Source organism: Notolepis coatsorum (assembly GCF_963971535.1).
Source record: "Notolepis coatsorum genome assembly, chromosome: 20".
NCBI lineage: Eukaryota > Metazoa > Chordata > Actinopteri > Aulopiformes > Paralepididae > Notolepis > Notolepis coatsorum.
The window spans coordinates 5,151,340-5,168,839 of NC_140184.1; the positions used below are offsets into that span (position 1 = coordinate 5,151,340).

At 43.3% G+C, this 17,500-nt stretch overlaps 1 protein-coding gene across 1 annotated transcript in view; it reads right to left on the minus strand.

Moving 5' to 3' along the window:
- The window catches only part of LOC311247279 (UPF0606 protein KIAA1549L-like), a gene marked incomplete at both ends in the record, with an annotated part of 170,423 nt that overhangs the window by 23,460 nt on the left and 129,463 nt on the right, over positions 1 to 17,500 (minus strand). Inside the window, one exon of the mRNA XM_084337639.1 lies at positions 9,519 to 9,654. Within this exon, the coding sequence (XP_084193765.1) occupies positions 9,519 to 9,654 (136 nt within the window). The remainder of the gene's footprint in view (positions 1 to 9,518; positions 9,655 to 17,500) is intronic.

Below are 17,500 nucleotides of genomic sequence, written 5' to 3' on the forward strand. Positions count from 1 at the left end.
CCTCCCTCCCTCCCTCTCTCTCTCCTCCCTATCTCCCTCTCTCCCTCCCTCTCCCTCCATGCCTCCCTACCTCCCTCCCTCTCTTCCTATCTCCCTCTCTCCATCTATCTCTCTCCTCCCCATCCTTCCTCCGTCTCTCCCTCCATCCCTCTCCCTCCATCCCTCCCTCTCTCCCTCCATCCCTCTCTCCTCCCTCTCTCTCCCTCTCTCTCTCCCTCCCTCCCTCCCTCCCTCCTCCCTCCCTCCCTCCCTCCCTCCCTCCCCCTCCCTCCCTCCCACAGCTAGTAGGAGGTGGGGGCAGAGTGGTGAGGCTAGCGGGGTGGGGGACAAAGACCAATGACTTACTGTAGTAGAGAGAGACAGAAATCCATATTCATAGACCTTGTAGAAAATCACCCAGAAAGAGGGTCCTCATTTTCTTCACAAAATGTAATTAGTTCATTTCACGAAAAACGTAAATTGGCACGCCGTCTCCGCTAATGAAAAGGAAAAAAAACCTTCGGTACGGCCGTCTATCAATCGTTTTTGTCTTTCAAGTGAAAAAAGGCTTAGCGTTGATCACGGTGTTGTTGTTATTAATTTATTAATCTTTAAGAAATGGTCCACCTCTCGTTATTATTCCGACTGCGTGAGTATGTGACCACGTAGCCACGGCAACAGTATCATAATCGGAAAGCGTCCAAGGCGAGAGGAGGAGAAGCGGCAGGGCCCCCGAAATGTATTATGTATATAAAGACAACACCACCTCGTGAATCTTAACTTATCAATTATGAATGGACCTTTAGTCCGCAGCCACACCTGAGCTGAACACGTCCGCTCCGTCGCTCAGGGCTGCCCAGTGTCCAACAGAGAGGCCAGCAGAGAGGCGTTTATTACGCATAATATTGTTTAAGTGATCGATGGCTCTCACAAAGGTCTCTCTCTCTCTCTATCTCTCTCTCTCTGTCTCTCCTCTCTCTGTCCCTCCTCTCTCTCTTTCTATCTCCCTCTCTCTTTCTCTCTCTCTATCTCCCTCCCTCTCTGTCTGTCTCTCTCTCTGTCTCTCCTCTATCTCTCTGTCTTGGCCTCTCCCTCTCCTCTCTCTGTCTCTCCCTCTCTCTATCTCCCTCTCTCTCCCTCCCTATATATCCCTCTCTCTCTCCTCTCTTTATTCCCTCTCTCTCCCTCCCGCTTTCTCTCCCTCCCTCTCTCCCCCTCTCTCCTATCTCTCTCTGTCTCTCCTGTCTCTCTCTATTTCTCTCTCTCTCTCTCTCTCTCTCTCTCTCTCTCTGTCTCTCCTCTCTATCTCACCCTCTCCTCTCTCTGTCTCTCCTCTCTCTCTATCTCCCTCCCTATATCTCTCTATCTCTCCTCTTTATCTCCCTCTCTCCCTCCCTCTCTCTTCCCCTCTCCCTCTCTCTGTCTCTCCTCTCTCTATCGCCCTCTCTCCCCTCCCTCTCCCTCCATTCCTCTCCCTCCCTCTCCCCCTCTCTCCCTCCCCCTCTCTCTCTCCCCCCCCTCTCTCTCTGTCTCTCCCCTCTCTATCTCTCTCCCTCCCTCTCCCTCCACCCCCCTCTCGCTCTCTCTCTTTCTGTCTCTCCTGTCTCTCTCTGTCTCTCCTCTCTCTCTGTCTCTCCTCTCTCTCTATCTCCCTCTCTCTCCCTCCATCCCTCCCTCTCTCTCTATCTCACTCCCTGTCTCTCCTCTCTCTCTGTCTCTCCCCTCTATCTCTCTCCTCTCTCTCTGTATCTCCCTCTCCTCTCTCTGTCTCTCCTCTCTCTCTCTCCTCCCTCTCTCTCTATCTCCCTCTCCCTCCCTCTTTATATCTCCCTCTCTCTCCCTCCCTCTCCCTCCCCCTCTCTCTCTGTCTTTCCTCTCTCTCTGTCTCACCCTCTCTCTCCCTCTCCTCTCTCTGTCTCTCCTCTCTCTGTCTCTCTCTCTATCTCCCTCTCTCTTCCTCCCTATATCTCCCTCTTTCTCTCCTCCCTCTCCCTCCCTCTCTCTCCCCCTCTTCCTCTGTCTCTCCTCTCTCTCTCTGTCTCTCTATCTCTGTCTCTCCCTCCCTCTCTCTTTATCTCTCTCTCCATCTCTCTCTCTGTCTCTCTCTGTCCACAATAATTACCTTTTTAACGTCTCGCACATTTTCCTCATTATCACTTCAATTAATTATCACAGTCAACTGAGAATATCACTTCTGTGCAACAACCCTGGGTTTGCAACCAGTGTTATTATATATATTGTTAGATTCTCACGACTCAGCAGCCGCCATCACACCAATCATCACACACATAATAAACCTCTCCATAAAACAGGGACACGTCCCCAAGGACTTCAAAATTGCGAGGGTGACCCCTCTGCACAAAAAGGGCAGCAAATTAGACCCAGGCAACTACCGCCCTGTTTCTATTCTCACCTCCATCTCGAAAGTCATGGAAAAAATAGTCTACGAACAGGTCGAAAAGTACCTAGCGGAAAAAAATCTAATCTACGAATTCCAATCTGGCTTCAGAACATCCCACTCCACTGACACATGCCTTCTCTATTTGAATGACCACATCAAACAAGAGGTGGACGCAGGCAAATACTGCGGCATGGTCATGCTGGACCTACAAAAGGCCTTTGACACGGTCAATCACTCCATTCTGATTGACAAGCTAAAAGCAATTGGTTTTGAGTCTATCAGTGAGCTGGATGCAATCCTACCTTGAGGGGAGGGAACAGATGGTGGAGGTAAACGGTACCCTATCCCCCCCCTCACAGTGAGCTGTGGTGTTCCACAAGGAAGCATACTAGGACCGCTACTGTTCCTAATTTATGCAAATGACATGTCGTCAGCTTGTGACTGCAACTTGTTCCTGTTTGCGGACGACTCAGCCCTGCTGGTCTCTGACAAGAACAAGTTACAGGTTGAAAAAACCCTCAGCTCGGAACTAGGCAGAATCTGCATATGGCTCGCTGATAACAAACTATCATTACACATGGGCAAAACAGAGTCCATTCTCTTCGGTTCAAATAACAAACTCAGCAAGACCGACGGCTTCTCAGTTACAGTGGGTGACAATATTGTCACAAGGAAAGATGAAATTACCTACCTGGGGTCCATTCCTAGAGGCTAATCTCTCCTGTGACAAAATGGCATCCAATGTAATAAAAAAAGTCAACCAACGAACTCGATTCTTGTACCGGATCTCCTCTCTGGTAAACAAGAACACCCTGAAGACTCTGGCAGGAGCACTCATTCAGGGGTACTACGACTATGCTTGCACCTCATGGTACCAAAGCACCTCAAAGGCGCTAAAAACAAAATTACAAACATCTCAAACAAACTGGTCAGACTACTGCTTGACCTTACTCCTAGAACCCACCTCACCCCTGCCCACTTCGACAACCTAGGATGGCTTAGAGTAGACGACAGAGTACAACAACTTGCAATGGGCCTGGTCTACAAGATACACTACACGACCAAGGTACCCATGTACATGTCAAAATACTTCCCAAAGGTCAGTGAATACCACGATCACAACACCAGAGGGAGCTCCACAAATCATGTTAAACCCAGATTCGGCTCAAATAAGGGACTAAACACGTTTCGCAATTATGCCACATCAATGTGGAACGCCCTACCCAAAGCTGTAAAGGAATGTGGATCACTACCCACTTTCAAAACCTCTCTCAAGGGACACCTACGGGAGACTGCAATTCAACACTGGCCCCTGTAAATATCCTAACCCAATCAATCATTCCAACCCCCTCCAATGTACAGTCATTTACCTAGTATGGTTTTGTCAATAGTTCAATGTACAATTGTGTTTGTTTGTACAGTGTCTCCTCCCCCCCCCCCTCAATGTACAGTGTTACTTGTTTATACAGTGTGCCCCCCGCCCCCCCCCCCCCCCCCCCCCAACCACCTCCAATGTAAATTACCCAGTATGGTTGTCAATATCCCAATGTACCCAACCCCCCCCCACCCAACCTCCTCCAATGTACAGTTTCTACGTCAAATGTATATACTCCCTTTTCTTGACTCCTTCTGTATCACAAACAGTACTGTATTTGCAAATCTGGTATGTCATAAATGTATAGATGTAGCAGTACTGACTATCTGTATGTCATGTATGTCATATATGTCTATATGAATTGAAAATGGGGGACCCTGATGGAAACAAGACAAAGTCTTTCTCAGGTCTGCATCCCCTTAACAATTGTATGTATTGAGCCGTACTGTATTGTACCCATTCTGCAATCTGTTAAATAAAGTTTTCATTCATTCATTCATTCACGAGCACCTACAGTATGTGTGATATATCCGCCTGCCTGTTTTGCTTGTTAACACGGGTGCAATGTTTAAACTCACCACTTGGTGGCAGCATCGTCACGGCTTGTGGACGAGGGAGACACAGGGTGGCTGTGGTCACACAGGACAATGGCTCACATTTTGTGAATGCACAGATTCACCCGCCGGCTGAACGCCCATGAATCTCTTACATGCATTCATTTTGGCACGTTGTTCATCAATCACATGTTTCTCTACCTGAGCGACAGCATTAGACCGCGTCGTTTTAAAGAGCCACTCGTATTGCGGCGTGAGGCTGAATTACGGAACCTGCGTCGCCACGCGCTTGACTTTGAGCATCAGCATGTTTTTAAGCAGCCTTGGCTTTAATGTAACATACGGCATGTGGCACAAAGCACAGGCTGTTAACACCTGCTGGATGTGCTATATAGAGTAGACCACTGCAACACTTCCGGTAATCTGAAATCCCCTACTCCCGAACTCTGCATGCGCAGATAGCCCACGGACTCTAGTTCATCAATCTGAGCATGCGTAGTTTGGGAGTAGGGGCGAAAAAGTTACTATAGCGCGGCAGAGAAAGTGCCGGTCCGGTCGATTTGGGATTGGTTTCTCCGTGTTCAGGAGACTCATGCATATAAAAGTCTATTGGATCATGTCTCCAGTGCCCCCACAGCCGTATCTACAACCACTTAGGGTGCTTTCACACTATGGACCCGGGGCCGTTTACGAGCACGATTGCCCCAAAAGTCGTGTAGTGTGAACGCTGCGTTCCGTCCCCGGGAACGGATAACCGTCTGGGCTGGGAACGAGCGTCCCCGGGCACGGAACGATTCAAGTGTGAACACAACTGTAGCAAACACGGAAGAGGCTTGCTGTAACAACGAGACGACGACACGACGTCATAACTATTCGACCGTCCATTGTGGAATTAAAAAGAGAATAGGTCTGTTTCTCACCTTATTGACGAACGCGAGTAGCATCTTACTAGCATAACAAAGGCATTTCTTGATGCGAAGGACGACTCCATTGTACAGGCTTTGACTATTTATCTAACGACTTGTCGCGTGATACTCTTGTGTACAAGTGTACTCTTGTGTTCATTGGCGGATCGCAAAAAAAAACTAGGTGTATACCGCCCCCTGCTGTATCGGGGTGTTGCTCCCTCAAGTGTGCTCGGGAACGGAAACGAGATTGGTAGTGTTAGCAGCCGTTCCTAATGTGAAAACGCCCTTAATCTCAAGAGTCTCATCCACATTCATTCATTTCCCCCCCCCCCCGCTCTCTCCTCCATGAGCTCAGTGGTCTGCTCTTCCTTGTTACACGGAGCTCATGGGAGAGCACGGGGAGATAAAATAATGAACGTTGGTTAGAGCCTTGACTGTCTCTCTGGATTGTCCAGAGACCATCCCTGGGCAATCTGCGCATGCGCCGGTTGGGGAGTAGCCGTAGGTGCGGAAAAGTTCTATAGCTCGGCCCAGAAAGTGCCGGTTGACTTAGGATTGGTTCTCCGTGTTCAGGAGACTCAGGCGTATATAAAAAGTATATTGGATAATGTCTCCAGCACCCCCACAGCCGTATCTACAACCACTTATATCATTTTACCCCCCTGCGCTCTCCCATGAGCTGAAAATAGTGTTGCGTGGTCTATGGAACAGCAGGGCTAAACCAAAGATCTTTGTACTCTCAATATCGATTTCAGGATTTTAGAGCTTACATTTACAATCTAAACCAAATCTAACGATATACTTTGTATTTTAAGATGGTGGTGTGAACAAGACACAATAATCTAAAAGCCCTGCTAGCGCCCCCTAGAGGCTTGTGCTGCTCCTTAGACCGAACTGGAGCAAAGTGGTTGAAGCAACCGACCAATTACATCTTTGTGATCTTTAGGCTAAATACCACACTCAATCACTCAACACAAAACTAAACCTTTGCTGTATCAGAACATATACTAAATGCTAAGCACACTACACAGTGATATAATCAAGAAATACTGTTGTACTGGGTTTACTATGCTGATTTAATATATAAAATACTGTTGTACTGGATTTGCTATGCTGATTTAATATATATAATAAATACAGTTGTACTAGGTTTGCTATGCTGATTTAATAAATACAGTTGTACTATGCCGATTTAATAGATATAATAAATACAGTTGTACTACGTGTGTTATGCCGATTTAATAGATATCATAAATACTGTTCTACTGGGTTTGCTATGCTGATTTAATAGTATTGTCAAACAAGCACTTCCAGCTCAGTCAGCACCTGGTCAACAGCACGCTGTGAGGATGAGTCAGTGACTTCCTGAGTTATTACCAGACCCTCCCTCTCTCTCTCTCTCTCTCTCTCTCTCTCTCTCTCTCTCTCTCTCTCTCTCTCTCTCTCTCTCCTCTCTCTCTCTCTCTCTCTCTCTCTCTCTCTCTCTCTCTCTCTCTCTCTCTCAATATCAAGCTCTCTCTCTGTCTCAATCAAGCAGGAGTGGATCATATCCAATCAACCCTGCCATAAAAGACATCCCGTTAGCCTTTTCCATTTAGATAACAATTGATATTCCGTGCTCTCCCTTGTACCACAGTCTCTATTTGACTACCCTGCCTGGTGAACCTCCCGCCTGCTCCTTTATGTTTTCCTTGGATTTTACCCCCCCCCCCACCCTACTCAACATCCCCGATCCCCCTCCCACAGCCTCCACAGGTGCTGAAGACAGGCTATCGTCATTGCATTTCCCATGAATTGGTGTGTTCCTAGCCCTGCCCCTAATCCTGAACATGACCTAAACCATTCCCCGGCCTAACCCTTACCATAACTCTAACTTTAACCTAATCTTAGTTCATTTAAGTCAGTGGTTCTCAAATTACACACGAAGGAAACCTTTCACTACCACTACAGAAGGTTAACCCTTTCACTACCACACTACAGAAGGTTAACCTTTCACTACCACACTACAGAAGGTTAACCTTTCACTACCACACTACAGAAGGTTAACCTTTCACTACCACACTACAGAAGGTTAACCTTTCACTACCACACTACAGAAGGTTAACCCTTGCACTACCACACTACAGAAGGTTAACCTTTCACTACCACACTACAGAAGGTTAACCTTTCACTACCACACTACAGAAGGTTAACCTTTCACTACCACACTACAGAAGGTTAACCTTTCACTACCACACTACAGAAGGTTAACCCTTTCACTACCACACTACAGAAGGTAACCCTTTCACTACCACACTACAGAAGGTTAACCTTTCACTACCACACTACAGAAGGTTAACCCTTTCACTACCACACTACAGAAGGTTAACCTTTCACTACCACACTACAGAAGGTTAACCTTTCACTACCACACTACAGAAGGTTAACCTTTCACTACCACACTACAGAAGGTTATATTTCACATAGCTCTGCTCAGTGTCATAGTGGCAATACTCTTCACGTCAGTACTTGCACTGAATACATTTTCACAATGTACCTTTATATACCATCATCTGTCTGGCCACACCCCCATCCGCTCCCTACATTAGCAGGGGTGTGGCCATACCATCATCTCCTTCAATTTTCACCACAAAGAAGTGCCTGTATACCAGCACTTGAGCTAGGTTGTTTAGTATGAAGAAAGGAGAACAGAAGCCCACGGTCTGCTCACCCTGTGCATTAAGTTGCTTGAGTTCCTCTTCGCGCAGTCGGATCCGTCTCCCTCCCGTCCTCCAGTAGGGAGGGTTCCCTCCAATAGGGAGGGTCGGGGGGGCTCGGGTCCTCCCCGGTTCTGATGGTTGTGGGGGGCCTCAGTGGGGTACATTTGTCGGGCTTAAGCTCTGCTCAGCTCCTGGGCTGCCACTGTGACGCTGAGCAGAGCTATGTGAAATATAACGTACGGTTATGTATATAACCATAGTTATATGAACATAGTGACGCTCAGCGTCAGACTCACTGTGGCCCCTTTGATCTTGCCTTGTGGTGAAAGATTGGGAAGGAGATGATGGTATGGCCACACCCCTGCTTATGTAGGTAGCGGATGGGGGTGTGGCCAGACAGATGATGGTATATAAAGGTACATTGTGAAAATGTATTCAGTGCAAGTACTGACGTGAAGAGTATTGCCACTATGACGCTGAGCGTCACTATGTTCATATAACTATGGTTATATACATAACCGTACGTTAACCTTTCACTAACACACTACCAAAGGGTTAACCTTTCACTACCACACTACAGAAGGTTAACCTTTCACTACCACACTACCAAAGGGTTAACCTTTCACTACCACACTACAGAAGGTTAACCTTTCACTACCACACTACCAAAGGGTTAACCCTTTCACAGTGACAATACAGAAGGTTAACCCTTTCACTACCACACTACAGAAGGTTAACCTTTCACTACCACACTATCAAAGGGTTAACTCTTTCACTGCGAAAATACAGAAGGTTAACCCTTTCACTACCACACTACAGAAGGTTAACCTTTCACTACCACACTACCAAAATGGTTAACCTTTCACTACCACACTACCAAAGTGTTAACCCTTTCACTGCGACAATACAGAAGGTTAACCTTTCACTACCATACTACCAAAGGGTTAACCCTTTCACTGCGACAATACAGAAGGTTAACCCTTTCACTACCACACTACAGAAGGTTAACCCTTTCACTACCACACTACAGAAGGTTAACCCTTTCACTACCACACTACAGAAGGTTAACCTTTCACTACCACACTACAGACGGTTTCCCGCCCCGTCGTGCCTCTGCGCCGCCCCACACTTATTGACTGATTTAACCGCAAAAAGATTATTCTCGCTCCTCGCTCGACAACGGTGGAACGAACTTCCCACCACAGTCAGGACAGCCGAAACCCGACCAATCTTTCGCCGTCGACTAAAAACACACTTCTTCAATCAATATCTTAAAAACAATTCATAAAGAAAAATAACCTTCTTACTGTCCTCTATCATGCACTCTTCCTACTATACTAATATGTCTTTACAACTATGCACTCAACACTGCAGCACTCAAGTTTCAACACTGTTTGATGAACATTGTCACTCAGCTGAAAGAGTCACACCCTTCCTGCTGACTTGTCGTACAGAACTTGTAAGTCGCTTTAGATAAAAGCGTTCAGCTTTTGACTAAATGACTAAATGACTAAATGTAAAAAAAATAAAAATAATTAAATAAAAAACGACTAAGAGCGGAACCAGGGGGGGGGCCTCCTGGGTGATGGGGTGTAAACTCACGTCGTAGCCACTGTTGCGGATGCCTCTCCTGGGCCTCTCTCTCATCACCAGAAGGTCCATCTCCGTACCCCCAGGGCTCGGGCTGTTCAGGCTCTGCCTGCTGCGATAGGCCGGCTGCCCCACCTGGGAGGAGTGCCTGCCAATGAGGAGTCAGAGTAGAGGTGTTACTACGGGAACAGACCAACACGCCGGGAACGAGGGGGGGGGGGGGGGGGGTTCTCAATGAAGGTTCTCAATGGCCAATTGTACAGAGTCAGCAATACAAAACACAACAGTATCATCTGCGTACCGATGGGCTTGACAACCATTCAGCGAAGATACAATATCATTCATGTAAATAGTGAAGAGGACCTAGAATTGAACCCTGTGGCACACCTTTACTTATTGATACAAATATTTTATTTTCACACACACACACACACACACACACACACACACACACACACACACACACACACACACACACACACACACACACACACACACACACACACACACACACACACACACACACACACACACACACACACACACGCACACACGCACACACATCTAACCCCCTTGGGAGTGCCTGCGGATGAGTCAGAGTAGAGATAGGTGTTACTACAGACCAGACCAACAAGCCGGGAGCGAGGGCCGGGTGGCGGGCGCGCGCGGGGTTGGGGCTGCCGCAGTACCGGACAAGAGCGGTACGTTTGAGAAACAACGTGATTGTAAGGATGTAAATCTGATGGAATTCACTTTGTGGTCCCGAGAAGCAAGGAGCGTCTGCTCCGAAAGCGATCCCTGATTGCAACCAGAAGGGGGCAGAAGAAGACGAACAAGTTCTTTGTTTTGACTCGCGCGTCTGAATGAATAGAAGTGGACGGCCATTTTGGATAATCACGCTGAATAAGTGCTATAGGTATAAAGTATAATAAATCGCAAATTACTTTGGGTATGCAATCGTCAGGCGTTTTATGCTAAATGTGGGGTAAGCTTAGGGAGTTAAAGGGGTGCAGAAAGTACAGAGAGAGAGAGAAGTGCCGTTTTCCCCCTTATATCGTTACAAGACAGATTACATTCCAGGGCCAGACACTCGTACACGTTGCCCATCCTGATGGCGCATATATATATATATATATCACGGACCATTGACTTTAACTGTCATTTGGGGGCCTGAAAACAGTGTAAAGAATGTGACCACGGGATGTATTAAATTCACTTCCTAACGGCGATGGAATCGGTTTCAAATATGTCTATGATGTGAGTAGAGATCAGAGAGGAGGCAAGTTAGCCTCGGGAGATAGCGAGCGGGTGGGTCGAGTAAAGAGCGTCTTAAGGCACTTATCATGAGCAAATCATTCCCACTGTCATCTTCATCTGAAGCTGCACTCTAATTAATACTACCAGTTAATTTTTACTCTCTCCAATATTTAAAAGGGCTTCTCTCTCTAAACGGGATATCTTGACATAATCAGTTTCCAAACACGCTGCCGAGCGCAGACAAACAAGGGCATACTATTTAAGAGCCACCTCGTGGTGATAACCTTGCAAGGGACCGTTTTGCAGCACAGTGGCGGTGTTAAATTATAAAGTAGCCAGCTCAAATCAATTAGAGAGGAGCAGACGCCTATCAGTAAACAGTGAGCATCGCAGAATACCGTTACAGGTGGGTAAATGTTTATTTAAACTCGAAAGGCAACTGAGGCGTCCCTCGTTTACAGTCACGCAAAGTCAGAGTTAAGCAAAAAAAAAAAAGGCATATAAGATCACACAGCATATAAAATTATAACAATAAGACAAGACAACAATCAATTAAAACATGTACAACTTGATTGACAGTGGTTGGAGATCAGGGTTTTAAACTCTGCGACAGAGGGGAGAATCTCAAGCTTTAAGGACCGTTGGAGTTCATTCCATGAGCTAGAGGGGCGGCGTGAACACTTAAGGTAACCTACTTGCGTTTAGCGTCCCACGTGACCACGCCTAGCACGCCCCCGCGGCAGAGCGCTCTCCTTCGCAAATACGCTCGTTCAGAACGCAAGCCGCCATCTTTAATGTGTGCCATACTGTAGGTCGCATAGGTAATATTAATAGGTTGCCGCGGCATTATGCATTCGTAATCCCCCCTACATAATAACCACGCAGGTTAACCAAGCAACGCTCGCGCAATACCTATCTTAATAATAAGTAGGCAATTGGCACAAGTGTAAATTATACATTCGTCACTCGGTTTTAATATCGACCAATAGCTCAACTCGTTCGTCAGCTTGCTGTGGAGCTGCTGGTCAGTTTGTGACAAGTTCGATTCACTACAATTTTTTTATTTTTTTTTACGTTTAATTAATTTATCATCTCTCTATATAAACGTAATGAATGGAAGCGAATGAGGAGCCTGACACCTGGGAGGAATGGGGGTGTTGCAGCGTTGGGGATGTTTAAAAAATATAATAATATATATAATAATTTGTGCTTCACCTACAAATTTGGTCAGCAGCCTCCACTGATGTACAGTGTTGTCACGCGGAATAACGTTATGAATAAAAATGCGAAATAACATTATATAACGTTGCGTTACAATGTACAGTTTCTAGTTAATCAGTAAGAGTGTACTGTACATACAGAGTTAAGAGTGTACTGTACATACAGCGTTAAGTGTGTACTGTACATACAGAGTTAAGTGTGTACTGTACATACAGAGTTAAGTGTGTACTGTACATACAGAGTTAAGTGTGTACTGTACATACAGAGTTAAGTGTGTACTGTACATACAGAGTTAAGTGTGTACTGTACATACAGAGTTAAGAGTGTACTGTACATACAGAGTTAAGTGTGTACTGTACATACAGAGTTAAGTGTGTACTGTACATACAGTTAAGAGTGTACTGTACATACAGAGTTAAGAGTGTACTGTACATACAGAGTTAAGTGTGTACTGTACATACAGAGTTAAGTGTGTACTGTACATACAGAGTTAAGAGTGTACTGTACATACAGAGTTAAGTGTGTACTGTACATACAGAGTTAAGTGTGTACTGTACATACAGTTAAGAGTGTACTGTACATACAGAGTTAAGAGTGTACTGTACATACAGAGTTAAGTGTGTACTGTACATACAGAGTTAAGTGTGTACTGTACATACAGAGTTAAGTGTGTACTGTACATACAGAGTTAAGTGTGTACTGTACATACAGAGTTAAGAGTGTACTGTACATACAGAGTTAAGAGTGTACTGTACATACAGAGTTAAGTGTGTACTGTACATACAGTTAAGTGTGTACTGTACATACAGAGTTAAGAGAGTACTGTACATACAGAGTTAAGTGAGTACTGTACATACAGAGTTAAGAGTGTACTGTACATACAGAGTTAAGTGTGTACTGTACATACAGAGTTAAGTGTGTACTGTACATACAGAGTTAAGAGTGTACTGTACATACAGAGTTAAGTGTGTACTGTACATACAGAGTTAAGAGTGTACTGTACATACATAGTTAAGTGTGTACTGTACATACAGAGTTAAGTGTGTACTGTACATACAGAGTTAAGTGTGTACTGTACATACAGAGTTAAGTGTGTACTGTACATACAGAGTTAAGTGTGTACTGTACATACAGAGTTAAGAGTGTACTGTACATACAGAGTTAAGTGTGTACTGTACATACAGAGTTAAGTGTGTACTGTACATACAGAGTTAAGTGTGTACTGTACATACAGAGTTAAGAGTGTACTGTACATACAGAGTTAAGAGTGTACTGTACATACAGAGTTAAGAGTGTACTGTACATACAGAGTTAAGAGTGTACTGTACATACAGAGTTAAGTGTGTACTGTACATACAGAGTTAAGTGTGTACTGTACATACAGAGTTAAGTGTACTGTACTGTACATACAGAGTTAAGTGTGTACTGTACATACAGAGTTAAGTGTGTACTGTACATACAGAGTTAAGAGTGTACTGTACATACAGAGTTAAGTGTATACTGTACATACAGAGTTAAGAGTGTACTGTACATACAGAGTTAAGTGTACTGTACTGTACATACAGAGTTAAGAGTGTACTGTACATACAGAGTTAAGTGTATACTGTACATACAGAGTTAAGAGTGTACTGTACATACAGAGTTAAGTGTACTGTACTGTACATACAGAGTTAAGAGTGTACTGTACATACAGAGTTAAGAGTGTACTGTACATACAGAGTTAAGAGTGTACTGTACATACAGAGTTAAGAGTGTACTGTACATACAGAGTTAAGTGTGTACTGTACATACAGAGTTAAGAGTGTACTGTACATACAGAGTTAAGAGTGTACTGTACATACAGAGTTAAGAGTGTACTGTACATACAGAGTTAAGAGTGTACTGTACATACAGAGTTAAGAGTGTACTGTACATACAGAGTTAAGTGTGTACTGTACATACAGAGTTAAGTGTACTGTACTGTACAATACAGAGTTAAGAGTGTACTGTACATACAGAGTTAAGTGTGTACTGTACATACAGAGTTAAGAGTGTACTGTACATACAGAGTTAAGAGTGTACTGTACATACAGAGTTAAGAGTGTACTGTACATACAGAGTTAAGAGTGTACTGTACATACAGAGTTAAGTGTGTACTGTACATACAGAGTTAAGAGTGTACTGTACATACAGAGTTAAGAGTGTACTGTACATACAGAGTTAAGAGTGTACTGTACATACAGAGTTAAGTGTGTACTGTACATACAGAGTTAAGTGTGTACTGTACATACAGAGTTAAGAGTGTACTGTACATACAGAGTTAAGAGTGTACTGTACATACAGAGTTAAGAGTGTACTGTACATACAGAGTTAAGAGTGTACTGTACATACAGAGTTAAGTGTGTACTGTACATACAGAGTTAAGAGTGTACTGTACATACAGAGTTAAGTGTGTACTGTACATACAGAGTTAAGAGTGTACTGTACATACAGAGTTAAGAGTGTACTGTACATACAGAGTTAAGAGTGTACTGTACATACAGAGTTAAGAGTGTACTGTACATACAGAGTTAAGTGTGTACTGTACATACAGAGTTAAGTGTGTACTGTACATACAGAGTTAAGAGTGTACTGTACATACAGAGTTAAGTGTGTACTGTACATACAGAGTTAAGAGTGTACTGTACATACAGAGTTAAGAGTGTACTGTACATACAGAGTTAAGAGTGTACTGTACATACAGAGTTAAGAGTGTACTGTACATACAGAGTTAAGAGTGTACTGTACATACAGAGTTAAGTGTGTACTGTACATACAGAGTTAAGAGTGTACTGTACATACAGAGTTAAGAGTGTACTGTACATACAGAGTTAAGTGTACTGTACTGTACATACAGAGTTAAGAGTGTACTGTACATACAGAGTTAAGTGTGTACTGTACATACAGAGTTAAGTGTGTACTGTACATACAGAGTTAAGAGTGTACTGTACTGTACATACAGAGTTAAGAGTGTACTGTACATACAGAGTTAAGAGTGTACTGTACATACAGAGTTAAGAGTGTACTGTACATACAGAGTTAAGAGTGTACTGTACATACAGAGTTAAGAGTGTACTGTACATACAGAGTTAAGTGTGTACTGTACATACAGAGTTAAGTGTGTACTGTACATACAGAGTTAAGAGTGTACTGTACATACAGAGTTAAGTGTGTACTGTACATACAGAGTTAAGAGTGTACTGTACATACAGAGTTAAGAGTGTACTGTACATACAGAGTTAAGAGTGTACTGTACATACAGAGTTAAGAGTGTACTGTACATACAGAGTTAAGAGTGTACTGTACATACAGAGTTAAGTGTGTACTGTACATACAGAGTTAAGAGTGTACTGTACATACAGAGTTAAGAGTGTACTGTACATACAGAGTTAAGTGTACTGTACTGTACATACAGAGTTAAGAGTGTACTGTACATACAGAGTTAAGTGTGTACTGTACATACAGAGTTAAGTGTGTACTGTACATACAGAGTTAAGAGTGTACTGTACTGTACATACAGAGTTAAGAGTGTACTGTACATACAGAGTTAAGAGTGTACTGTACATACAGAGTTAAGAGTGTACTGTACATACAGAGTTAAGAGTGTACTGTACATACAGAGTTAAGTGTGTACTGTACATACAGAGTTAAGAGTGTACTGTACATACAGAGTTAAGTGTGTACTGTACATACAGAGTTAAGAGTGTACTGTACATACAGAGTTAAGTGTGTACTGTACATACAGAGTTAAGTGTACTGTACTGTACATACAGAGTTAAGTGAGTACTGTACATACAGAGTTAAGTGTGTACTGTACATACAGAGTTAAGAGTGTACTGTACATACAGAGTTAAGTGTGTACTGTACATACAGAGTTAAGAGTGTACTGTACATACAGAGTTAAGAGTGTACTGTACATACAGAGTTAAGAGTGTACTGTACATACAGAGTTAAGTGTACTGTACTGTACAATACAGAGTTAAGTGTGTACAGTACAGTACACTTAACTCTGTATGTACAGTACTCACTTAACTCTGTATGTACAGTACACACTTAACTCTGTATGTACAGCACAGTACACTTAACTCTGTATGTACAGCACAGTACACTTAACTCTGTATGTACAGCACAGTACACTTAACTCTGTATGTACAGTACACTTAACTCTGTATGTACAGTACACACTTAACTCTGTATGTACAGTACACTTAACTCTGTATGTACAGTACACACTTAACTCTGTATGTACAGTACACTTAACTCTGTATGTACAGTACACACTTAACTCTGTATGTACAGCACAGTACACTTAACTCTGTATGTACAGTACACTCTTAACTCTGTATGTACAGTACACTCTTAACTCTGTATGTACAGTACAGTACACTTAACTCTGTATGTACAGTACTCACTTAACTCTGTATGTACAGTACACACTTAACTCTGTATTGTACAGTACAGTACACTTAACTCTGTATGTACAGTACACACTTAACTCTGTATTGTACAGTACAGTACACTTAACTCTGTATGTACAGTACAGTACACTTAACTCTGTATGTACAGTACACACTTAACTATGTATGTACAGTACACTTAACTATATGTATTGTACAGTACACACTTAACTCTGTATGTACAGTACACTCTTAACTCTGTATTGTACAGTACAGTACACTTAACTCTGTATGTACATTACACACTTAACTATGTATGTACAGTACACTTAACTATATGTATTGTACAGTACACACTTAACTCTGTATGTACAGTACACTCTTAACTCTGTATGTACAGTACACTCTTAGGTAGCTTACCAATAATGATGTAGTATAAGGAGGTAGCTTACCAATAATGATTTAGTATAAGGAGGTAGCTTACCAATAATGATGTAGTATAAGGAGGTAGCTTACCAATAATGATGTAGTATAAGGAGGTAGCTTACCAATAATGATGTAGTATAAGGAGGTAGCTTACCAATAATGATGTAGTATAAGGAGGTAGCTTACTAATAAGGGCCTTCAAAATGAACAATTACCAGTGTTTGTTGTGCCTCTCAGTCAGCTCAGAATAACCAACCTTCTCATAAATGACACAGTGATGAGTGTCGTATCTATCATTAGTGATGAATCTGAGGGCAGAGTGATAGACAGAGTCCAAGGATTTAAGGGTTGAGGCTGCAGCATGCCTATAAATTATGTCAATTAGTCCAGGACTGATAAGAAAACTGCTTCGACAACTCTCTTCCTACTAATCAAAGGAAAGCTGGTTCTATTTCTGTACAGGAAGCCAATTTCCTATTGCAACTTTGTCCACATGGAATTTAAATGTAAATTTCTCATCCACACACCAAGATATTGCTATTCAGTGACTCTCTCAATGCTAGAACCACTTACGGTAGATATGTGTAAAGAGCTTCCTGGAGGGTAATAAAGGAAAGTTGCAAGTTCTCAATGGCCAATTGTACAGAGTCAGCAATACAATACACAACAGTATCA